The sequence below is a fragment of the Cuculus canorus genome, chromosome 15 (assembly GCF_017976375.1).
Source record: "Cuculus canorus isolate bCucCan1 chromosome 15, bCucCan1.pri, whole genome shotgun sequence".
NCBI lineage: Eukaryota > Metazoa > Chordata > Aves > Cuculiformes > Cuculidae > Cuculus > Cuculus canorus.
The window spans coordinates 18,373,209-18,399,141 of NC_071415.1; the positions used below are offsets into that span (position 1 = coordinate 18,373,209).

Consider the following 25,933-nt stretch of genomic DNA (forward strand, 5'->3'; position numbering starts at 1 on the left):
GTCCAGTTTCTGGAAGAATATGTCTTGTCTAGTTAAAGCCATACAAAAGCCCAGTGTGCTTAAGCAACGTCAGAAGTGGAAGTTGTGCTGGTACTGGTATGGCCTGGTCATCTTAAATGATCAGTGCTGGAGGCCAGTCTGCAGTCAGGTCACATGATAGCCCCAAAACCAAAAGGATGATGACTTGCCTAACTAAACAATACAGAAGCCTAATATGCAGAAAGGCTTATAAAGAAATCAGAGCCTTGATCACAGTGTAACAGTCCCAATTGGATAGCTGACTTCCCTCAGACACTTTTCTTCTAGAGCTTTAGAACAGAGAGCTTGATTTCAGCAGTTACTTAGTTTCTGATCTCTGCACTCCGGCATTTGCAGCTGCCTGTAGCGTAGTACAAGTATTCTGTAGCCCTCTGGTGGCGAACACCACCCAAAGCTGCAAAATTATAAAGTGAGAAATAGGCAAATACCCCTAGGTCTCGGAAGTATTCGTACGTGATATACACTATTTGAGTGAACACAGTAGTGATAATTCCAACTATTTTATAGCAGTATAACATATGCGAGTATGTCGCAAACCTCAGAGTTTCAAATACAGCAAAAAAATTAGCACATAAGCTACTAAGTTGGTCTCTTTTCCATTGATGAGGTCGGGTTTGTTACAGTCCCTGTCAAGTTAAATTCTGTGCTGCATCTGCAAGGCTTTTTCTGCCAAAAGTTCAGTCAAGTATGATACTTCATCATTACCAGTCTGTAGAAAATACGTTTTCTTTGAAAAATTCACGGTATCTTTGTGCATGGCAGACACTGCTTGTCTGACGTAGTGCAAAGGTCTGCAGTAGTTTGGAAACAAACAGGCAAAAAGAAAGAGAAGTGGACAGTGACTGTTCTTCATCAGGAAGAGCAATGGGTAAATTCTGTTACCAATAGTCAATTCTCTGTGACTGTCAGCCTTAGTGCATGGTCACAAGGTGTAGAATAACAAAAGGAAGCTATTGCTTTTACTGACATAAAGAAGTGTGAATGTGACTTTATATAAAATACTGACATTTGAAAAGAACAGCAGATGTCACCTTGTTATGATAGGTCTGCTTCCTACAGCTGTCACAACACCTACCATCTTATTTGGTATCATACTTCCTGCAACCATTGACATCAGCTGAATTGTACTTGTGTGAGGATTTTTTTCCTTTCCCTTTTAAAAGAAACAAAATGGCTCTTTCTCTGGGTGATATATAATTTATGTTGCAATGAACTTGAAACTTTGTGTTAGTCTTATTGTCGAAATTAGTAAAGCAGAATTTATGACTGTCTAAGTGTCTTCAAGTATATTGTTTTGTTCCTCTAGGTTTAGAAATATTCAGAGAAGTCCAAGTTCCTGTAATTCCTTCTGGACAACCGTTCAAAAGACCAAGTGAGTTTAGATCTCTTGAACTTAAAACTTCCAATGGTATTGGGGTATTTTTTCTGTCTTTCAGTCCATACAGAAAAGCTACTTGTATGAATTGTCATTCTGCAATTTGAGATCTTCCAAGTGTCTGAGCCCAGTTCCTGTTTTTAAGATGCTACATTTGTCTACCTTTAGATATTTAGGTGTAGTATCTACTTAGGAGGTCAATGTACTAAGCTGGTTCCAAAATCATTCAATTCATAGGTTTGGAAGTGTCTATTGTACCTGTACTCCTAGTTGCATGGGATAAATCCAGACCTACATGCTTTATGGGAACTGGTGTATTTTAACCACAGTACAATTATGCATTTGAACCACCCTGAAACAATGTTGTAATTTGTGGACTGGTTTCTTCAGATTATGTGTGGTTTTTATTTCTCTAGAGCCAGTGGAAGCTTTCTGTACATCACTTATGGATTATTTCCGAGACATATGCAAATCTGTGGCCGTGGAGCGTGAAGTAACTCTTGATCAGCTATTTATTGATGGGACACTTGTTCAAAGCCAAACTGAAATCAAGACGGGGAAGAATAGCATAAAAGTAATGGAAAAGGAGATGGCAACTTGCAGTCTGCAAGGGAGGGAAAAGGTAGCCCTGAAAAGAAGCCAAATATTTCAAATCCCAAGAGGTAAAGAATTAGAGACTAAAGTGATTGTGGTGCTGGGAAAAGCAGGAATGGGCAAAAGCGTTCTTGTTCAGAAGATCTGCCAGGACTGGTCCAATGGAGAGTTTTCTCAGTTTGAATTTGTATTTTGGTTTGACTGCAAACAAATAAGCTCACCTGAGAAGCGATACAGCTTGAAGGATCTGCTTCTTGAATTTTTTGTAAAACCTCAAGAGGGAAGCAAAGAGATCTTTGAGTATATATTGCAAAATCCTGGTAAAGTCCTTCTGGTTTTTGATGGTTTTGATGGATTGCACGGTCATGAGAATTCTCCTCGTTGCTCGGCCAGCCAGCCTGAAAAAGACTTGTGCACTATAAAGGAGCTTCTCTCAGGACTCATCCAAAAAAAGATACTAACTGGCTGTACTTTATTACTTACAGCAAGACCAAAAGACAAGGTGTACCAGCATGTGTCCAAAGTGGATAAAACTGTTGAAATAGTAGGATTTTCCCCTCAGCAGAGAGAATTGTACATAACCAAATACTTTGAGGGATTACCCTACTGTGATGATGCACTGAAATTAGTCAAAGAGTGTGAATACTTGTTCAGTCATTGTTACAGCCCTGTTATGTGTAGATTCATTTGTTTTCTCTGTGAGACAGTACTTGAAATGGGAGACAAAAGCCTTCCTTCAACTCTTACTAAAGTCTTCCTGAAATTTGTAGAGCAAAAGGTACCTATGCAAAAGGATATTACAGCCATGCAAAATCGAGAGAGTCTTGCTACACTAGCACGTATAGCCTGGCATCTTGGAGAAAAGCACCGAAGTGCCATAAAAAGTGATCTCCTTCCTTCTAAGGAAGTCAAAGAGTTTGCTCTGAAATATGGATTCTTCCTGCCATTTGCATTCCCCAAACATTCAGATACTGAACGAGATGAATTTGGGAGCACATTCTCTGATTTTGTCATTCAGAATTTCTTGGGCGTGCTTCACCTTATGTTAGCAGAAGAGATGAAGGATAAAAGTCTAACAAAGTACCTGTCTTTTCCATCCAAGAAGAAAAAACCTTATAACTGGATGGATTTAGTGCCTCGATTTTTGGCTGGATTGTTGTTCCTCCAGGATGACCCCTACTTCTGCTCCATTTCAAATGTGGATGTAAAACAATCAACCAAGAAGCAGAAAACATTATTGAAATATATTGGAAGGCTGCAGATAAATGAGTTCTGTCCAGAGAGGTTACTTGAGCTTTTACATTGTATTTATGAAACACAAAACGATGATCTTTTTCAGCATGTGACCTTGAAACTCAAGCCAGACCTGTCTTTTCTGGGCATAATTCTTACACCACCTGATGTCCATGTACTGCATGCTGTTTTAAAAAGGTCAAGAAAAGAGTTTTCCTTGGACTTGCGAAACAGCAGCATTGACATGCAAGGGCTGAAAGACTTGGTTGGCCTAAAGAATGTGGCATCGTTCAGGTTGGTCATTCATAGAACTTATGTAGATGACACTTGCATGCAACAACAGCAGCCATATCTGTTGATTTCACATGTTTTATTCACAGGGCCTCCCTTGGTGATACGGTCACGCTCTGGGAATCCTTAGAACAAACACAAGACTACAAACTGCTGAAAGCATCGACAGAGAAATTTGTTCTTGACCCCTTTAAGGCAAAGACAATGAAAGATATCAGTGACCTTTCAGACCTTGTAGAGATGCAGGAGAAGATGATCAATTGGTAGGCTCATTTCTAATCAAAAGTCCTCTAAATATACTATGGATTCAAAAAAATAGGAGTTCACTGACAGTGCTGGAGAATGGAGTCCTTTGCTTGTCCAAAGAAGTAACTAGGGCAGTGCAAGCTCTTATATTGTCTCAGAGTGTACCCCTGCCCTGATGGGTCATGGCAGGGAGAAGCAATGACAGCACCACACAGAATATTTATCAAAAATACCAATTAAAAAACCCCACCTGTTTCTTTTTTTTTCCTTCAGATTTCTTTTTAATCTCCAAGTATGCTTATGTTCCAGCAGCCTTCAGTTACAGAACTTAGGCTAATTGATTTCCCCCACTGTAGCACTTGGGCCATAAATGAAGACTTCTTTTACACGGGTCACAAATGACCTGAGTCAGCCCTTTGGCTTAGGAAGTAGAAGCTTGGATTATGTGATCTATAAATCCAGTGTTTCATTCCTGGTTCTGATGTGCCTATGGGATTGGTTGCAATTAAAGCTTGCATAAACAAATTATTTCGGTTGGGTTTTTTAAAATAAAAATAGTGACTTTGATTTTAATACCAGCAAAGTCTTTTGATTAAAATGTATACAAAATAACTTTAATACTTGAAAATACTTGATTTTAATACAGAAAATACTTGATTTAGAAAAATGCATTTTTAAGTTTTATTGGAAAAAGAGCAAACAACTGCACTATGAAGGGCAATTATTGGAATGAAATTAATTGCATGAAGAAAGGTTGGAGCAGAAGTTATTCTGAAGTTCCCTGGCTCCTCAGTTTATGCAGCAGTGGTTTATTTCCTGTAAAAGTTTGCTAAGAAATTATTTTAAAGCACTGTTTTCGTTGCCAAAATATTTATCACACTTGGGTTCTACTGTGATTTATTTAGCATGCAGGATATATCTGGTTGCAGCAGCTGTGGAATTCCTGCCATCAAAAACCTCAGAAAGCTAGAATTTGCGTAAGTGATACAAATTTCTATCGATTGATATATGGTTACATTTAAGACTGAGAAGAGTCATGGCTATTGGCTACAGTCATTGAACTGATGTGTAGTTAGTTTATGGTAAAGCAAAAAGTAAACTCCATTTATTTCTATTTTGCTTTTCTCAACTAGGTTTATCAAGTTATGGCCAATGCTCAAGAAACTTCATTTCTGTCTCCTGCAGTGACATTGATCAGCATGGTTCTATCAATTTTGTTTGATTTTACTCTAACTCAGCTCATTATCACCGGATGTAGATCTTGTGCCCCAGGGTAGAAAGTATTTTTATTGTGATCCAGCTACCTGGGAAATATTATTTTCTTCTGATGTCATTTATTGGAGCTTAGGCCACAGGAGAATAAGATCAGAGAATGCCAAAATAAAATATTTAGCACTGTTTTCCTGGAAGGAAGAAGATTGATTCAGAAACAATGAGTTTAAAAATGAGGTGTAGTAAGATCTTTTTCTCCTCCCAAACTGTAGGCAGCCTCCAAGACTATTCTATTGCTTAAAATATCCTGCCATAGCATGTGAATTAATCTGGGCAGCAATTACACCAGTGCATTGGAGAACTCTCATCAGGTCTTTATCTGTTTCCTGCTCTTCTCATCTGACCCAGTCCAGAACCGCTATGCTTGGCCTCGCTTCTGAGTTTATACTGCTTTCTCTTCTCATTTCCTCTCCTATTTTCCCTTTATTTTAAATTTTTGTTTAAAATTCTGATCCTTTTAACTTGGCTGAACTTGTGATACTAACGAAACTTCAAATAAGAGATTAGTGACTGAAGGACAAATGGTCAGAGCTGGAATATTAAAGTTCAGTATATGCTTTAAGGCTGCAGTAAAACATTGATCTAAAGTTAGTCTGAATTGCCTATAGTTGGGGTGAAAAATAACTTTTTTCATGTTCATTATCAAGATTATGGTAGTTTAAATGAAAAGACTGAAAAAAAACCCCAGAAAAATAACAGGAATCTAAAACAAGTGAGATGAGCTTGCAAAGAGTAACAAAAAAGTGGCAAATGCGTGTGCTGCTGCTGTGCAAGCGGCTCTGCTCTGTCTGACCTTAGCCTTGTGGGGTCCTTAGCCGAACGCTTCAAAGCAGAATTCCTTGCTGCAGATTGTAGGAATGTAAACTAGCTTGTATTTAGGGCTGCAGGAGAAGAACTTAAAAATTCATAACTTTTACTGTTTCCGAGCATGTGAAAAAACTGCTCTGTGTGTATTTTTATTTTCTTCCAGGCTGGGTCCAGTATGTGGCCTACAGGGATTCCTAAAACTCGTGGAAATTCTTGCAGCATTTCCATCACTTCAGCATTTAGAGTGAGTAATACTAAAGATTAACTTCCCTAACGTTGCTTCTCAGCAGCCCTTGATGATGAGAGAGGTCAAGAAACATTTCATTTGCCAACAAGACTACTTGCTTTGATGAACAAACTGAACAACAAAAACTTTCGGATATAAAAGGTACAAAAGAGCTATACTTGGCTAGTACTGGTGGTGTTCTGCCCAGGTGTTATCACACAGCCTTTGCCCCTTCCTTTATCAGCAGCACCCCTAGAAATAAAGAACTCCAGTTTCTTTTTGTTCTCTTGCATCCATGACAAACAAGCTGTCTCTGAATTTTAAGCTTCTATATGCTACAAACAATTGTAGCAACGATAGACAATATCTTGCCCTCATCTCTGTGGGAAGATTGCTGGGTTTTGAGAGGCCCCATTGGCCTCACTGGCCCACCCGTGGCCATTTGTCTGTATTGTATCTGGCCTTTTCATGGTATTTTTGGAAAACAATAAAACTCTAAAACTGGAATGAGTCCAGTGTATCCCAGCATTGTCTGCCAGATTAGAAGGGGATCCAGTATATAAAACTGTGACTATCTAAAACTCTTTCCCTCTGGATACCTGAAAGAGGACAAACTTCATTTCTGATACTGCCTGTCTGGAGAAGAAGCTGGGATTTACAGCATCTGCTGGATCTTGTCAGTTCTGCATTTCTGTGTGCACAAGAAATCTCATTTTAGCCTAGCTGGATCACAGCAATTTCATAACCATTTTAATAATCTTCAGTGCATGTGGAAACGTGGCATTAAGTGCTACCATTTCCATATGAAAGGAAAAGGGTCAAGCCATTAAACTAGTAAAAAAAATTCTGATGCTGTAAATTTGGGAAGTGGAAAGCTCCTTTTTAGAGAAGCTGTGACTTGTGTGATGCTTCTTGCTGATTAAGGCTACTTTAGACAAGGAGCTCCTCCAGATATATAGAGTGGTTTCCAAGGTGAATAAACCGCAAAAAAAAATGAAATTAAAAGGGAAACTAATTCTCTCTTTGTTGTCATCCAGCCTTGATGCTCTGAGTGAAAATGGCATAGGCGATGAAGGAGCAGAGAGTCTATCTGAAGTCTTTCCAACCCTGACATCACTGGAAACATTAAAGTAAGTGAAAGGTTAGCAGTTTTGGGAAAATTTGAAAACAAATAGATTAAACCTAGAGCCTTTAGGGACTGTGTATTAACAATTATAGGCACAACTAACCTGTGGGCATGGAAGACCAATGAGTTCATGTGTTATACATATTTCATCTGTACATTCATTAGAGAAGTAGGTTAATCCTATGGAAATTCCTCATTTCCCTTCAAGGGCTATTATTTTTTTTTCTTCTTGCATTCAGTCTAAACAGACTACCCAAATTATATCAAAAGGACGTCAAAGATTAGTTTTCAATAAATTAGAATAAATATGATCGAACAACAAAGCCATCTTACTTCCTGTAGCTTATCACAGAATAAGATAACAGACGTGGGTGCGGAGAAGTTAGCTACAGCTCTTCCTTCCTTGTCTTCATTAAAGACACTAAGGTAAGTAGTTGTACCCTGTTCAGTTGTTTTGTATGACATCCTTGCCATCTCTGCCAGAAATCACTGAGCATCAAAAAAATCCATACCCTGTGCAGCAGCCAAGCTTTTGACCTCATTCTTGCATAAAGCCTTTAGAGAGAAGAGGAGAGAAATATATGAGCTAGTGTAGACATACCGAAGGATATCTTAGGAATATCACGAGGGCTGTACTGTTTTTTAAATCCGATCCCTAATACCCACTTATGAATAATACCCTGTACAAATGTGCACCCACGGCCATGATCTACTGCAAGCTTAAGCAGAGCTTGCTAAGTACAGTGCTAAGCCCTAAGCCAGCAACAGGGTGGTGTGTGCTTGCTGATATGGGACCAATGGTCCATCCCACTTCATTAAGTTGTCTGGTATAGGCCTGAAGTGGCTCAGCAGGGAACGCAAGAAATGGTGGTATGCAATTCTGGAATAATTTTCTCGTGTGGAAATCTATTGAATGCTGTGCCCAAAATCTTTGAACCTCATTTTCTCACACATTTTTAATTTTATCCACAGTAGATAGAAACATTCCCATTATTCATTAAGAATCTAGACCTATTTTTGCTGTAGCTGTGCTAGCTGTAGAAGGGATGTGGCCATTTGCCTTATAGCTACAGAAAATATGAAACTCTGTTTTAAACATTAACTGCATATAGATAAGGATAAATTGGAAGTTAAGATGTACCAACTGTATATGAAATTCCTTGTTCTATTATATAATCTTTTTACATTATCTGTTATTCAATTGTGACTATACCGGTTTGGTTTTCTGCAGCTTATACAACAACAGCATTTGTGATATTGGAGCAGAAAATCTTGCAAAAGTTCTTCCTGCAATGGCATCTTTAAGAGTGCTAGAGTAAGTATGAAATCTTTTCAGATGGGTCAGGAAACCTTACTTACTCTGATACTGAAAATTCCAAACTTCCGTGCCCAGGGTAAAGGAGACAAAAGAAAATGTCAGTGAAATTTCACAGGGAAAATGGGCTTATGCAGAGTCCAGATAGTCACTAGTTAGAAAGGACTGAGGAATAGTTCACCATTAAAAACAAACAAAGAAAGAAACCCAAAACAAAACAAAAATCCAACCCACCCAAATTGGTTTTAAGATGGGAGAATAAGGCCATGGGGAGTTGGAGAAGGACCTTAGGTACAAAGAATAAGGAATCCCTCAGATGAACTCCTTTAATGTAGTTCCTGTTTGATCTTTTGAGTATTTTATTACAGGTTTTTTGAATCAAGGATCTATTTTGTCTTGGTTTTTTTTTCTTTTTACTTTCTCCCCCCATCTGCAGATAAACCCCTTGGTTTTGAATTAAATGCTTGATTGCACCGCTACATGTTGTCATCTGGATTAACAAAGTTATTTTGTTTCCTCAGTATTCAGTACAACAAAATAACTGGTGTTGGAGCCCAGCAGCTGACTGACAGCCTAAGAAAATGTCCCCACATAAAGAACTTGGTGTAAGCCTCTTGATATGCTGTTTGCTCTATCTTCATTCTGTAAATCGTGTTAGAATTCACGCTAAAGCTGTGTTCTGTTTGTCAGATTTATAAGATGCATAGAAAAAACCATCACCACAATGCAAAGCAGTCACAGAAATGTGAAAAATGTTGTCTTTGATTTCAGCTGTGTTAATTCCCAATTCTCCTAGGCAAACAAACTTGTCATGATTTAAGCATAATTTACATTGAGCCTCGTTTTGTTAGTCTTCTACCCTCCTAGAGCACCTGACCTACTCTGTGGTGCAAGACTTGTATTTGTAGGATAAGCAATGAGCAGCCATCATTAGAGGTGAGATAGACTGAAGCTGCCAGTACGCATTCAGAGGAAGGGAGTTTGGTAGAAAGCTAAAGAACAGTTATGGAGAAAGGACTGTAGTGTGTCTGTAACCAGAGTCAGCCACGTGATGGAGGAGTGAACTTCTAAATTTAATTTCTTCTCGATGAAAATGCGTTTTCATTTGTCCCATAGTTTAAATACATCTGTAAAATGATATTCAGAAGGGAAAGTCAACTTAAAAACAAACAAACAAAACAGAACCAAACACAAACATCAAACACACAAAAAAAACCCCATGAAGCAAATTATGCTTCCTAATCTCTATTTCTGAATTTGCCCTTCCAGGATGTGGAATCCCACCATTCCCTATGGAGTTCTTGAACACCTTCAGCAGCTGGACTCTAGGATCAGTGTGTAGATTCAGATGATCTCATAAAGGTAATACAAACCCTGGCTACCTGAGACAACAAGGTTTGTTTCTGTGGCAGCTGTTGATTCTGGTCTCCCTGGCAGCAGGCACAGTAACAGCATCAATACATGACTAAGCAGAGAGATGCTGCTCTAGAACCCCACAGATCAATGTCGCATCAGGCCTTCTTTTCTCCCACCACTATCCCCGCATTCCCCATCTCCCTAGCAACAGCACTAGCAGACTGCAAGTGCTGCATCAAGAAGAGTGGGCTTCTGCTAGGACTCCTCGTTCAGCCTGGTTCAGTGGCTGGCAGCTGGCCTGCTTACCTTCTCTTTTCTGTTTAGAAAACTAGCTCTGTGGACTTCTCATGGTTACTAGATTAGTTCTGTACTCCTTAGAAAGTGTTTTGTGTTAATATTTAGGAAATCACTTTCACTTTGTCTTTTAGTACAAACCCTCAACAGCTGCTTGTCTCACTGTGAAGCTGTACCACTGCACTTAGAGCAAACCATTGGTTCCTGAATTCCTTATTCTCCTTCTGGTTTGTGTGTTTTAGCCATTGGCAATGACTTTTACTTCATTGATTCTGCCTGTGCAGTTTCAAGGATCCTTGAAATAATTGCATCACTAGCCATTTGCTGACCATTTGCTGATGATCCCTAGGATCTGACTGTCTTGACACTCTTGGGCTGGAAGAGTCACAGGAAGTTAGGGTTTTGTGTAGGATTTCTACCTCCAGTTTTCTGCCATGTTCTTCCCCTTGCTTAAAAAAAAAAAAAAATACACAGGATGCATCAGTGAAATGATCTCAGTGAAGAATGAGTTGAGCCACACACCAGATGCCCTCCGTTTCTTCAGATGGTAGAAAACCACATTGTCGGGTGATCATCAGCTGCTTGAGCTGTAGTTTGAATGGTCCTGACAATGGCTGCAGTTGCCAATGACTCCCTAAACCATGCAGTGAGCCAAGCTCTTGTATGGCTCCTGTTCTCAGTGCACTGATCACTGGATGTAGACTGTGATGTGTATACGGCGCTAGAGGTTGTGGAAGTCTTGGGTGCTGCACTAGCTGCAAAGACCAGCTTTATACAGCAGCAGTGAAAAATGGTAGTGATCCTTAATGACCTACAGTACAATTAACTCTTTGTCTTGTTGAATAACCATACCTACTTGGGAAAGAAGACATTAGGGGAATGAACACTGCCTGGAAACCATACAAAAGCAACGTTTTCTCTGGCCTCCTGTGTCTGTCATTCCAGGGGAGCATGCAATCTCTGAGCATGTAGGTCAGCTCCCAAACGACCTCAGTTTTCCTCTTGACACAGAGGAATATAGAGTGGTAGACAGCTCCGCTCTACAAAAGTCAGTGATTCTTGGACACTGGTCAGCTTTCACACAAAGAAAAAGATGTGTTTAATGCAGCTCTGCACAGGCAGCCACTTGTATCTCCTTCCACAACTGTTCTCTCATGTTTGCAGTGCATGCCTTTAGCACTGGCTACCACATTAGAGCAGTATCTGAATATGTAAGGAAACATTCTTCTTCATTAGCACTGATGTTATGGAGCAGGAAGTCTGGATCCTGTCTCCCAAACTTAACATATCCTGCATCTACAAGCCACTGTTGTCTGTTTTCAGAGCACATCAGATATATGGGTTTGGTGGTGTTAATGGTGATTGATCTGATGGGCATACTTCTAATATTCTGTTTTCTTCATTTCACAGGAAACATATAGGAAAGGGGAAGGTGTCCTCTGTGTTCTCCTATCTTCTTGCTGCTTTTTATAAATCAGTGGCTGAATTTTCATTTTAGTTGCAAAATGAAAAAAGTCACATTTAAAGCTTCTGAGTGATGCTTGAAGTGAGTGAATGATGGAGTTGCATTTTTTTTAAAGATCATTTAAAATGCTACTCAAAGACCCAGTTGTGTTTCTACTGAAGTGCTGAAGAGTTAAGCAATATCAAGTTTTCAAAGATGAAAAGAGCGTCTGGGTGTTGTCACCACCATTAAAGGTGACCAGGAATCACCAGGATATTGATGGTATAAAATTCCGTCATTGGTTCATCAGAGTAAACTGCAAGCTGCTGGACCTGCAACATCTGAAGTTGTGACAGATCAAACCTAATAGTTTCGTTGTGCCAGTGGTAACTGTGACCAAATTCAGTTTGATGATTTTGGACTTCCAAAGCTCAATGTTATGGATCTCCCTGGTCTCTCTGGACTGACTTCGAAGCATTAGGGTCAGAACCATAAATAAGAATCATCAGTCTTACAAAGCAGCCTGATATTTTAAGATTATCAACAAGAATCTAGAAGTGGCTCTTGTCCTGATGGTAATCACCAGTACTGTCTGAAGAGATAGAAAGATACTTTCTATCACTTTCTTGCTACAGAGCCCTTAAAAAATACTGGAGAGAAAAAAAGAAAAAGTAAAGAGAAGAAGGGAAAATTACCTGGGAAACTATTAAGGATTTTTCTGACATTATCGCAGAAATCCAAACGCATTCAAATAGCTTTGATTTATTGCAAAAAAAATCCCAGAAGTTACAATCTTCAAAGGTTTTTTCTCTCTCAAATAAGAACTTTAAAATCCTATACCTGGACTGGAATTTAGTTTCTCACTTGCAAGTGGCTGCATAAATGTACAAGCACTGATTTTACACTTGACAGTGAAAGCACTACTCTATGTGGTTTACATGGCCTTCTTTTACAGAGCTATGAATAACTAGGCAATGACAGACAATAACATATTTCAAAGTATTGTGTCTGTGCCACTGGTCTCAGCAAAATGCGGGCCAAATACTGGTCCTGCTGACTGCAATAGCAAACCAATTGTCTCCTCTTTTATTTCAGCTCTGTGCACATGGAGAGAACACATAATTGTACAGAGACAATTGTCAGGATTAGCATTCTGGTTTCCTATCCAGATAGAATCTGGAGAAACAAAAACAAAAGGGATGGGTGAATATTTGGTTTCTATGTACCAGTCGGAATTGTTCAAGCTAATGTTGTTGTATTGTGTGTGTTATTTTTGTGGTGATGCCTTGAAAAAAGCTAAACTCAATTATCGATGCCAACTGGATTATGAAGCGGCTATGCTTTAATAATGCAGGGGCACACACAGGGTAGTCCACCTAATGTGTCCCACTAATGAGTCCCCCGTTGGCTGCATGGCTTTTATACTGGTTAAGCATACATGTTGGTGTGGATTCCAGGAAATACCGGTTAAAGAGTTATATGTTGCATGTCCATTGTTTTCCAGGAACTTATTAGCATACCCACTCTTGTATGCATATCACAGTTTCTTTGTGTCTTTTGTTTGCTTCTGATGGTCTTTATCTTATCTCCCTCCTCTCCTCGCTCCTCCCACTGAGCGGGTATCGGGTCTCTCAGCACAAGGCCCAGCCTATGCAACAAGAAGTTACTTACTTTGGATTCGAGATATCCAGAGGACAGAGAGAGCTCAGGGCAGCCCAGAAAGAACCTATTTGCTGCTCACCCATGCCAGGGACAGTCAAAGCGCTCAGAACCTTTCTGGGAATGACAGGTTGGTGTCATTTATGGATATTTAACTATGGACTCTTAGTGAAACCGTTGTATGAACTGTTGAAAGAATATCGAATGGGATCATCAAAATTGGCATGGACCGGGGAGGCAAGAAGGGCATGTGAATAATTAAAGAAGGAATTGATGAAAGTCCCATCTTTAGGTCTCCCCGCTGTTTCAAAGCCATTCTGGTTATTTTCACCACTAACATTGTGAATCCAGCATCTTTCCTTAGTGGAGTCACTTTGGAACCAGTAATACACGACTGACTGAAGACGATGGAGACAGTATACTCCAGCCATCCAGATCTAAAAGAAGAACTGCTTATGGATGTGGAAGATTCTTGGTACACCGATGGAAGCAGCTTTGTGAAGCGAGGACCTTCCAAGACTGGGTATGCTGTGACCACCGCCAGAGAAGTGTTAGAGGCCAAACCGTTACCCCCAGGAACATCAGCCCAGAAAGCTGTAATGATCACCCGAACTCGAGCACTGGAATGGACTCCTTACCACCCAAGGAAGACACGTTAAACATGCAGCAGAAATCTTAAGACTGCTGGAAGCTGTAAATCTTCCAGAAGAACTGCCTATCATGTGCTACAAAGGTCACCAGGGAGGTAATGCTGACCAGGAAATTGCCAGGAAATTTTGAGGCCAGGAAGAAGTAATATCTGCTTTGATTCCAGATGGTAAACTTCAAGCCCCTGATTCTGATTTAAAATCAGAAAAAAATACATCAGGAAGGGAAGTAGATAATGGATGGTTTATGTTCCAAATGGACAAATAATAATGCCGTCAGGAGTGCTATGGTCTTAGACGAGTTACAAAAAAAAAAACTCTTCCCCCAAAAAACCCAAAGAAAACCAAACCAAATAAAACAAACCCATCGCGGCACAGATGTTCTGTATAAATAATAGGAACGCAAATAGACCTCTCTGAACTCCCAGTAAAAAGGGGAGTATTGGCGCTTATTAGTATTAACATATTTTCTCAGGCTGGCCAGAAGCTTTTCCTTGCAGGACAAATAAAGCAGGTGAAGTCACAAGAGCATTTTTGAATGAAATTATACCTCATTTTGGAGTGCCTGCGATAATATCGTCTGGTAGAGGTACACGTTTGTGCTAAAATGGTTAAAAGGTTAGTGAAATGTTAAGAATTGATTGGCAGTTACATACTCCATACTGACCACAGGCTAGTGGCTGGGTGAAGAAAATGAATCATCAGATTGTTGCTGATAAAACAGCAATTAGCTAAAAATTGTCAAGAAGCCAATTTCTATTGATATCAAGAACTTCCTTTGGCCTTGTGTAGGATTGGAACCAACCCAAGGTCCGAGGAAGGTGTTAGCCCTGTATATCAATTGCAGTATACAGGAGAAGATCTCACAGAATTGGGTGAGAATTATTTACAATGATGTTTAATCAGCTAACAAAACCGGCTGAACTTGCTGGAGAAACAAAAGAAAGAAAACAACAGAAAAAAAAAAATAACCTGAAAAAAAAGTGGACAACAGAACGCTTAAGACCTTTTAAAAATAAAATAAAAAAAAAAAAAAAAAATTAAGGCTAACTAAAGTAAAGTAAAGCGTAAAGATGGAAAAGTGTTACTATTATTATTAATGTATCCATTAGGAGAAGCTTTATTTTCCATAAGTAGGACGCCTCTATAAACATTTCGGAAGAACTGGCTTGTACAATAAAATAGTATGGCCTTTTGTTTAAATGCTGGTTCTTCGGTACAACATATATTTATTCCATGTACTTTGGGAATCCCCGCAAGCATTCAAACCTTTGGAAACTACACGCAATTGTCAAAATTTTGTCATATGAAGCTGAAATTATGCCTTCCTCGCACCGATGATCTCCCTTGCGAGTTTCACCTTTGTCAAAACTGCAACAGTTTGCTTCATTTTGGCTTTGATTTCTTTTTTCACAGGTTCACGAGGCGGTACGCAAATACCGCAGTGTAGGAGTGAAGCCCAGTGATCACCCACTGACCGTGCCAAAGTCTTCCAATGTCTCAGGTAGATTCCAGTGCTGACGGGCATCCGTGGGATAGTAGGAGGGAGGTCTCATCCCTCTGCACTCTCTGGACAGGCAGAGAAGAGAGGGAGCATTTGCTTTTGTGCGATCGCTCTGTCTTAATGCTACGTTTGGTTCCGTTCTTGTTACGCTTGAAACACGGATGGAGGTGAGCTCCGTCTGAGGCAGGTGTCCAAGGCACGGCACACAGGCAGTGCTGTGCGGTCTCTGTGGCCTGGCTTTGGGCCTAGGCGTCTTGTCCCCTGGAGACTAAACCAGGCCTTGTTACTTTATACAAATAGCACGTACCTGAACTAGATCAAAATTCATAACCCTATTGCTGTCCCTCGCTGCTGGGCTGAATCCCTTTCCTGCAGAGGCTTTTGTAAAAGGCATTTGCCGAACATGCAACAATGTGCGTGTCTGGAGGACGTGCCTTGCTGTCGTACCTCTCGCTTTCCCATGCGTGTTTCTTAGGCCTGTGGTCTGTGTTAAGCTTGAATTGTGTGCAGTAATGGGGCTTCTGCAAGTCAGCGCGTTGCAGGTCTGACCCTGGCAACAGAGGTGTGCTGGAAGCCTTTTGTGCTGTTTTCTGTGTCGGACTTTCACGTGGATGTGACTTAGAACATCTTAGCATGATGAGTTTCCACTGGGTAAGATTCAGTGTGGTTTGGTTTCTCTTTTTGACAAAGTACGTCTAACAGAATAACTGTTCAAATGAATCGCATTCTCTCTGTACTTTTCCGAAACTTGGCCCAGTGACACTGCTTTCCGTCTCGCAAGTCCTCCCATTCCTTGTGGTTTCCTTTCAGGGGGACAAGTGAAGGAAACATGGGTGAAGGAGGAAAGCGCACTTGTCTCGGGGCCGAGGGCCGCTTTGTCTTGTCACCCTGCTGACATTCCTTCCTGTGTGTTCTCTCTCACAGGTCCCTCTTCTCAGTGCTGGGTGGGAAGCGAATTTCCCTCCTTCAGCTGCCCATGCCCAGGCTGAATGCGCAGTCTCTCCCAGACCCTCTCCAGATCACGTTGTTACCACCTTTGCTGCGTGACCGGGAGCAGCGTGTCTGTATCCGGGGACCCCTTGGCCTCTTCTGCCCAGGCCTGGGGAAGCCAGAGGAGCCCCGTGTAAACCGGCATTGTCTGCATTAAAGCTTTTGATCGGTCGCCAGGTGCTGTATGCATTTCCCTTTTTGGTGTTTCAAACAAAGAAAAGACGAGGCGGAGACCATCTGAGAGTGTGTGGCGATCACGCTGTGAGCAAGTGTCTGGCACTGGGAGCGCTGCATCATGCAACGCAGGCTCCGATTTGGCAGCCCACTTCTCTGTACGGGTCAATTGACTTGGACGGGCTCGCTCACGTGCTGGGGGAGTTTGCAGGATCGCGATCGCGTGCAGATGTTAACAGGGAAATATTCTCACTGTCGATGCGTCTGCCACTGTAAAAGTGCACTTGTGTTGGATTTGAATTCCGTGTTATTTTCCTGCACCGGGTCAGCTTTTCCTTTCTAGCCTTCCCGTATTGCAAAGCTGAAGTACTTCCCGTCGGAACAGCTTCTGCCGTTTGGAGAAAGCTGCCTTTCCTCTGGAAATGCCACCTCTGTCTTTCAGCTTTTGTTTGGAGGGCAGATCAGGTGAGTGAGATTTCTGGGCCGTTGACGGGTCTGAAACTGTCCCCTGAGTGGCGCAGGAAGCGCGGAGCCCGCAGCCGCGGATGAACATTAGCGCGGCTCCGTTTGCCTGCCCGGGAGCGTCCGTGCTCCGCGGAAGCGGGCCGAAGCGCCGGCGTCTCGGTCAGGGTCGTCCCGAGGGAAGGCACGGTTTGCAACGCTCCAGAGTCCGGCAGCGGGCCAGGGTTGTGTGGGCGGCGCCGTGGGAGCTGCTGCTCCGGCCGATTCGGCGCCCGTTCGTGTCGATCCCCAAAACGGATAAAATGGTAAAAATGGTAAAACTGGCATAAACAGCTTCGCCCGCCTCAGGGCGGCCGCATTGTGGCTGCATCGCGGTCCTGCAGCGAAAGGTTTAAAGATCTCCCCCGCCGCTGCTTTCAAAAGCTGCGCTTTTCCCCAGCCCATTGGCTGAGCCGTGCGTCACTCGGAGAGCGGTGGCCAATCAGCGGCGGCAGAGCGCCGGAGGGGGGAGTGGGCGGAGTGGGGGAGCACTCCCATTGGCTGGGATCCCTGTCTTCGGGACTGAATGGAGCCGGGGCTCAGTGCTGCTGTGCCGCGGCCGCAGGGCGGTACTGCAGCCTGGGGGGCGCACGGGGCCCGGCTAGCCGGGCGAGGCGGGGAGCGAGCCGGCGGCGCCTTTCAAAGCTCGGTTCGGCTTCTCTCGGCTCCGCCCGGCCACTGTTCGGCACAGTTGGCTCTGCTCTTCGGTGCCCTTCGGCCCTCCCAGCCCGCCTGCGGCTGCAGCCAGTGGGATGCAGGCTGGGGCTGGGAGAGGGACAGCGCCCCGTGTCCCCCGCTGTCCCCCAGTGCCCCCGTGAGAGCGGGGCTCGGCTCGGCGTGCGGAGGGGGGGGTATTGCGGGGAGGAGGGCGGCGCTTCACAGCCGTTCTTCTTATGTCTGCTTTTATTTTTAGATTCTTTATGGCAGCTTTATCGGACTTAAGTTTTAGCTTCATGACTTGCACGAGACATGGCTCTACGTGACGGGAGGACTGCTGGCAAAACGGCAAGAGGAGGATCAACAAGAAACAGTGGAACCCGCCCTTTGGAGTTTGCTGCTCGTTTGGCTGCTGAGAAGGAGGAGTCTCTGAATTTGCTACTGCCCGCGACAGATCAAAGAAGTTTAATAAAAGTTCAGTTCTACCTAAATGGTGGGTGGGAGTATACTTATGTAAAGCATATGGTATGTAACTGTTATCTATATGCTTCAAAGCACTGTATCTCAGCAGCTAGAACATGGGAGGAATCTTTTAATCTGTACCGGTCTTTAACAAGGATAATTGACCTTTAGTGGCTTAATAACATAGATAATTTTATCTAATTTAAATCAAGCCTGGCTGTCATACATTGAACTTTCAGTAAACCACCAACGTTTTGTATTTAGGAGTAACTTTTTATTACCCATCCTAAGTGGGATGATAGTTTTGCTGTTAAAAGAGTGGGTCTTGTTCAAAAACCTCCGAAGGTAATAGTTGGGTTGGTTAAGTCTGTGCCACACCTGCGGTCAGCAATTAGGTACAGGTGAGGAGTTTGCCCCTTAAAAGACCTCTCGATTTAGAGCTGAGTCTTAGCCCCTTGTGCTTTTCTTCGTGGTGCATTTGAGCCTCCTGGCATTGTTTCTTCTGTGATTTTCAGGTAATGATTTTGCTTGTGGGTTTGCATTTTAGTCTTAGAGTAAAATTTGTTTGGAATGTGGCAGAGAAGCGTTAGCACGAACATTTGCAGTCAATGATGTCTTTCTTTGTTCTTCTTCTATTATTAGAGGTAGGAATTTTTTTTGTTTAGCTTTTTTTTTTATATATATATATTTAGGCACAAAGGACTTAGGCTTAGCCTAAATGAGATTTCCAGTGTAGTTCTAGCGATAGATGTTACTGGGTTTCCCAGAGCTGGTTTGTTTAATTTGGGGTTTGTATCATAAGCAGTTGAAAATTATGTTTGCCTGGAATTTTTTGAAGAAGTACCCAAGGAAACTGTTAGCTTGCCTATATTGCTGGGAATTTTTTTTGCTTAATCTACATCAGTACTTGAGGACTCCAGGGAGGTAAATACGAAAGCAGTTTTAAAAAAACTTCCTAGGGGAAAGTCAGTAAACTATTCATGAGTAAGGCCGTGACAACTGTGCCAGGCAAGTTATTAGAAATTGTAATGAAGAATGGAATTAAAGGGTATGGATGAGCATGGTGTTTGTATGGGGAAATCCTACCACACCAATCTCTCAGTTTTCTGAAGGAAACTGCAGCCATCTAAATTAGGATGATTTGGTTGATGCTGCATCATCTTACTTACTGAATGAGAGTAGTGGGGGAGCGGTGGAATTTCTGCCCTGTTTTGTGCTCTTCTGTTGTTATTTAACTCCTGCTCAGAACTTGAAAAAGTTTTGAGTAGAGAGTACGCAAGAGGTTTTAGATCTAGTGCATATTTGTACAAGAACTGTATTTTTATCTTATTTTTAGAAAATGTTTTCATTTGTTCGGTGACTGTTCCAAATAGTTTTATGTAGAAAACCTTGTGTAAAAAGCAATGAATAGTGAGGTCTTGTAGGGGAGTTAAGGTTGCTCAGACAGGATGAGTGAATCTGGTCTAGAAACACTGGTTTTTGGTCAAGTGAGCAAAATAGAAACTGAACAATGCTCTTCCTCACCAAGCTGTGTGTGGCTGCGTGTTCCATTGTGGCATTTCTTGTGGTGTGTTTTCATTTTAGGAAAACACATCATTTGGTTTACACTTTGATCCAAATACTTTTCTGCGCTGCTTTTCTGATAGTACTCTCGGGATAAAAATCTGAGTATTTTTTCATGGTTTTTAGACTATCTATTTTATGTGTTGCATTACATGAAATCCTGGGGATACTGAGAGGATACGGGGCATTCTACAGGGTTCCTGGGGTTACTGAGAGGATCATGGGGCAGTTTACAGGGCTCCCGGGTATAATGAGAGTCTCGTCAGGCTCTCTACACGTGTCCTGGGGTTACTGAGAGGCACCTGGGTTTTGTCTACAGGGATCCTGAAGATGCAGAGATGCTCCTGGGGCCCTCTACCTAACTCCTGGGGATACTGAGAGGGTCCTGGGACTCTCTACAGGGCTCCTGGGGATACTGAAAGGCTCCTATGGCTCTCTACATGGGTTTTGGGGATACTTAGAAGCTCCTGGGGCTCCCAACAGGTCTCCCAGGGATACAAAGAGGCTCCTGAGGTACTCTACAGGACTCTCGGGGATACTGAGAGGCTCCTGGGGCTCTCTACAGGAGTCCTGGGGATACTGAGAAGCTGCTGGGGCTCTCTACAGGGATCCTGGGTATACTGAGAGAATCTGCCGTATAGTCTTTGGCATCTAAGTCTGTAATATTGTCTTGTATCTGACTCTGTAATGTTGCGTTGTGTCTGACTGTTGTGTGGCATCCAGCTCTAGTGTTGCATTGCATCTAACTCTGTAACGTTGTGTCTGTTGTGTGGCATCCAACTCTAATGTGGCATTGTATTTAACTCTAACATTGCATTGCGTCTAACTCTGTAATGTTGCATCGCATCTAGCTCTGTGTGGCATCCAACTCTAATGTTGAATTGTATCAAATTCTGTAATGTTGCATTGCCTCTAACTCTGTGGCATCCAACTCTAACATTGCATTGCGTCTAACTCTATAACGTTGCATTGCATCTGACTCTGTTGTGTGGCATCCAACTCTAATGTTGTGTTGCGTCTAACTCTGTAATGTTGCCTCTAACTCTGTAATGTTGTGTTGCGTCTAACTCTGCGTGGCATCCAAATCTAATGTTGAATTGTATCTAACTCTGTAATGTTGTATTGCGCCTAAGTCTGTAATGTTGCGTCTAACTCTGTAATGTTGCGTTGCGTCTAACTCTGTGGTATCCAACTCTAATGTTGCATTGCATTTAACTCTAATGTTGCATTGCGTTGTGTCTAACTCTGGTGTGTGGCATCCAACTCTAATGTTGCATTGTATCTAACTCTGTAATGTTGTGTGTCCCCATGGGGCCGCCCCCTCCCCCAGACACTGTCCCCACCCACACACACCATCTCCTCCCACTACACCATCCCTGCCCCCAGACACTGTCCCCTGCCACCACGCTGTCCCCACCCACAGACACCATCCCCTCCCCCAGACACTGTCCCCTGCCACCATGCTGTCCCCACCCACAGACACCATCCCCTCCCACCGCACCATCCCTGCCCCCAGACCCAGTTTCCCCCCACTGTGCCGTCCGCGCCCCTGGAAGCCATCCAAGAAGCACACCCCCATGTAAATGGAACAACGCCCCTCATGTCGACCACCCCCCTACGTAAACGGAACAACGCCCCTTGCATTGACCACGCCCCCTGCATAAGCGGAACAGGATCCCTGATGTCGACCATGCCCCCGCATAACCAGAACCCTGCCCCTTACATCGACCACGCCCCCTCCGTAACACAAACCCTACCACATATGTATACCATGGCCCCTGTAACTGGAACCACGCCCCCTATATCAACTGTGCCCCCCCGTGCAACCATAACCACGCCTGTTAAATCGACCACACACACCATATCCAGACCCACGCCTCTATGTCGACCACGCCCCTGACATGGACCACAACCCCTGTGTCACCGGAAGCTCGACCCTCTGCCCCCTGCGTAACCTGAACCCTGTCCCTTACATTGACCCCTGTGTAACTGGAACCACGATACTGATGTTGACCCCGCCCCCTGTGTAATGAGAACCGCACCCCTGATGTCAACCCCACCCCATGTGTAACTGGAACCATGCCCCTTATGCCGACCACACCCCCATAACCTGAATCACACCCTCTAAGTCAATCACGCCCCCTACTTAACCAGAACACCACCCTTTACGTTGACCACACCCACCAAAGTTAGGGTTCGAGGTTAGGGTTTAGCATTAGGGGTTAAACTTAGGGGTTAAGGTTAGGGGTTGGGGTTGGTGTTTAGGGTTAGGGTAGGGTTAGGGTAGGGTTAGGGTTAGTGGTTAGGAGTTAGGGTTAGGGTTTAGGGTTACGGTTAGAGTTAGCAGCGGCCATTAAGGTTAGGATTAGCGTTAGGGGTTAGGGTTACTGTTGAGGTTAGGGTTTGGGGTTGGGGGTAGGGTTGGCGTTAGTGTTAGGGTTTAGGGGTTATGTTTAGGCTTAGAGTTTAGGGTTAGGGTCAATAGGGTTAAGGGTAGGTCAGTGACGGCCATTAGGGTAAGGGTTAGGTGTTAGTGTTAGGGGTTAGGGTTAGTGTTTAGGGTAGTAGTATGGAGAAGGAGCATGTGTTTGAGAACCATAAGGGACTGGATTAAAGAAAAAGAGAGAAATTAGGAGCCCTGCAGACAAAGGATTATAAAAAAGCACAGTAATTAGCAAAAAAAGATCAGAAATAAAAAGAGGGGCAGGAAAATGGACTGTCAAGACACAGAATGAAAGGGAAAAACTAGATTAGCAATAGTGAGGAAAACAAAGGGATAGGGAGAAAAAGAGTAGGACGGAAAGAGAGAAAAGAAGGCACTTGCAAGCACAGAAAAAAATAAGGGATAAGGCCTGTGAAATTGTGAGGAAAAAGAGAAGGCTATAGAGTGGGACAAAGATGGAAAAGGAAAAAAGAACTATGGCCACAGGACAGAGTCAGAAAACTGAAAAGGGAGAGAAAACAGAAGAGAAAAATAAAAGAAGAGAGGTATCAGGGAAGCTGAGGGGGCAGGAGAAATGCGAAAGAGCAAATAAAAAAGCAAATACCATTATTTCCAGTAAAGTTTCTTTTTTGCATTTGGTGCTTTTCTTGCTGTGAATGTAAGACAAAGTTAATAAAACACAGCTGCTTCCCAGGCTCTATTTATGCCTTTGAGGGGTTTGCCACACCCTATTCCCAGGTGGTGGGTATGGAGGCCCAGGGGTATATAAGCCACAGGCCTTCCACTAGGGAGTCATTCAGCTTTTGGTCTTCCTTAAGATCAGTGCTCTGCTATTCTTTCAATTCATTGCAGCTTTTGGGTTGGTTAAGCTATTTTGGTAAGGTTTGTGTTTGTTTGTTTGTTTTTGTTTCTTTTCTAGAGAAGCAGATGCTGCTGTTCAAGGTAAGAGTTTGGGACCAGTCTAGGCTAAGCAGCATACACAGCTGTAAGTACATTTGTTTTATTTACAGAGGTCTGTGCTTTTCTTTTAAGGTCTGTAATTTTTTATTGGGTGTTGGATGGGGCAAGGTATTTTAATAGTTTGCTTTCTTTTTATTTCATTCTGAGGGTTTTGCCTTTGTCTAGAATTTCTGGTTATGGGACAACTTGTTGCTGTTCTTCATTCCATATGGGATGATGCATCAGCTCTAGAGTTTTTGCAGTTTGTAACGGGCACCTTGTAAATTATAATAATCTGGAATTTAGTTTGCAAGCCTAGAGTGGGAATTTGAATTTGTGGGCTGGCAGAAGATAGAAGTGGACAGCAGAACATAGCAAAGGGTTTAGAAGCATAGCTTTTAAGGAGCAGCGACATAGAAGGGTTAGGGGGCTAAAAAAATAGTGCAGGTGCTGTTAGGAAGGAGCAGGGTTCTTTCTCTGACCATTCAGGAGGGAGAAGGACTTTAATGGTTTGGGGACGGTTAGGAGAAGCAAGATGGGTTCATTGATTTTCATTCTCGGTTTAGTTTAGCAGTCAGCTGTGAGGGCCATCCATGTTTGCCCTGTTCTAGTCTCTCTGCAGCTGATGGGTGATACGATGAAGTTGAGACACAAGGTATGGATTATCTGGACCTTTGTGCAGCAGTCATCTGTTTTGAACATCAGATGAGTTTGATCTTGAAAAGCATCAGCTACACTCAAAATGTAATCTCTAGAGCTCCAAGATCTCTCTTCTCTTGTGCCTTCTACTTCCCATGTTCCCCCACTGACTTCTTTGGATGCATCCTGTCTCCACCCATCTGAATGTCAGAGACCTTGCTACTTAAAGGTATGGAGTCTGTGCTTTTCTGCAATGCAGGATTCTGTCCCTGCTTTCCCTTGCATCTCTCGGGGAAGAGGATGGATGTTATCTCGGCTTGTGACAGTTGGCAGCAGAGCAACTCTTCTTCATCTAGTTTGTGGGTATGCAAGCCTCCCTTATTAGCAGAGTCTTGGATTTTTCCTTAACTTACCAGTGAGGTTTGCTCTAGTATCATTTGCAGTAGTTGTTACCTCATCCTCGTTATCAATTGTGGTTTTTACGGTCATTGAGTTTCCAATTTAGGTCTTTGAGTAGTCGAATCCTACCATTGTGAGTTTTACCATTGACTGATGGTCTCTGTAATTCCAGTCTCCATTGCTGCATGGTGAGTGTCCTGTGTTTTTTGTCTTTTATGTCAATCATCTTTGCTGGCTTTCAATTAGAATATTTTTGCAATTTTTTTGTTTGTTCCTGTGACTAAAGTTGGGTAATCTGCTAACATCTGGATCCCTGCAGCTCATCTTTTGTCCTGGGTGTCACCACTACTGTGTTCCTATGATGGGAGCGGTGGAGAGGAGAGGTAAGCAGACCACGTGGAATTCTGTGGCACCAGTGAGGTAGTCAGGCTTATTCTCATCATTGTGGGGCTGATGGTGAGGAGGAAGTTAGATATGTCTCAAAGAACAAAGTATTATTTGGCAACTTGGTTAAGTATTTATCCTTGGTTTTGCAGGCGCTGTGCGGGCCACCTTGGGAATGGGAAGAGCATTTGAGATGAGTAGTAGGGAGAAGGAGCATGAGACAGACTTCTCACAAGCACAACAGTAATTCTCTGGGACTTAGTTGTTCCAGGTAATAATGGCCGCAGCGTCTGATGCTAGAAATGGCGCATAGCAAGTGAGCGAGCAACGTGGCAGTTAGGCAGAGCAAGTTGTCGTGCAAGACACTGACATTGACCGGTGCAATACTGACTGTTGGCACTGTTTGTCTTCCATTTCATTTTCTTGCAGATGGCAAAGAGGAACCTGGTGACTGCAGGATCATCCCACATAGCTGATGCTGTTGGAGTTTTTTCTTTTTCTGCTGAGGATGACCCCTGGCCTTCTGAAAGCAAAGTTGAGGGGCCAGGGCTCAGGTGGAACTGGGAAGAGGGGAGAATGTTTGGGATGGCAGGGAGGGGTTTTAAAAGTAACGTAGGGGAGAGGACCATGCAGGAAGAGTCCTATTTGGGCAGGGAAAGGCAGAGGGGCCTACTTCTCAGCCCAAAACTAGCACGGGCAGGGCAGTTCCAGCCCACATCTGTTGTCATCTAGTTTCTGTAGTCTGTGCGCCACGTCTTAAGTTTTCTGCAGGTCTTGATGTCCTCTTTGCACTCAAGGCATGCCGGACATGCCTTGGGCACCATGTCTAGGGTCCCGAATGCTTGTACTCATCAATGCAGTGTCAATCGGGCACTGCTCTTCTTGCATCGCATTCCTAAAGCATGGATCGGTTTTGTGTTTTGGAAGTTTGGGATCAGATGTCTCTTGCGCTGCGGCCTTGCAGCCTGTGTTGGCATCCATGTTCGTTAGTCATCCATTTTCTTGGATCCCTGTTCTGGGACTTGTTCCGTGCATCCTCTGCACCTCTAGGTCTTTCAGCAGGGCTTCCTGTTATCTTGTTTCTGTAGTCTGTGCGCCACGTCTTCAGTTTTCTGCAGGTCTTGATGTCCTCTTTGCACTCAAGGCATGCCAGACATGCCTTGGGCACCGTGTCTAGGGTCCTGAATGCATGTTCTCATCAATGCAGTCTCGATCGGGCACTGCTCTTCTTGCATCGCAATCCTAAAGCCTGGATTGGTCTTGTGTTTTGGAAGTTTGGGATCAGATGACTCTTTTGCTGCAGCCTTGCAGTCTACATCGGCATCTGTGTTTGTTAGTCATCCATTTTCTTGGA

The 25,933-nt window shown here is 43.1% G+C and overlaps 1 protein-coding gene across 13 annotated transcripts in view; it reads left to right on the forward strand.

Moving 5' to 3' along the window:
• Positions 1-19,855, forward strand: part of CIITA (class II major histocompatibility complex transactivator) — a 39,793-nt gene extending 19,938 nt beyond the window's left edge. For 5 of the 13 annotated variants that reach the window (XM_054080947.1, XM_054080946.1, XM_054080951.1 and 2 more), the window contains 11 exons: positions 1,346-1,411; positions 1,831-3,535; positions 3,622-3,795; positions 4,684-4,755; positions 6,021-6,101; positions 7,121-7,213; positions 7,552-7,635; positions 8,441-8,524; positions 9,046-9,129; positions 9,794-15,428; positions 16,353-19,854. In XM_054080947.1, coding sequence (XP_053936922.1) covers positions 1,346-1,411; positions 1,831-3,535; positions 3,622-3,795; positions 4,684-4,755; positions 6,021-6,101; positions 7,121-7,213; positions 7,552-7,635; positions 8,441-8,524; positions 9,046-9,129; positions 9,794-9,866 — 2,516 coding nt within the window. In that variant the 3' untranslated portion in view covers positions 9,867-15,428; positions 16,353-19,854. The other 8 variants (XM_054080944.1, XM_054080941.1, XM_054080942.1 and 5 more) reach the window with 8 other exon arrangements.
• Positions 19,856-25,933: the final 6,078 nt, after the last annotated feature.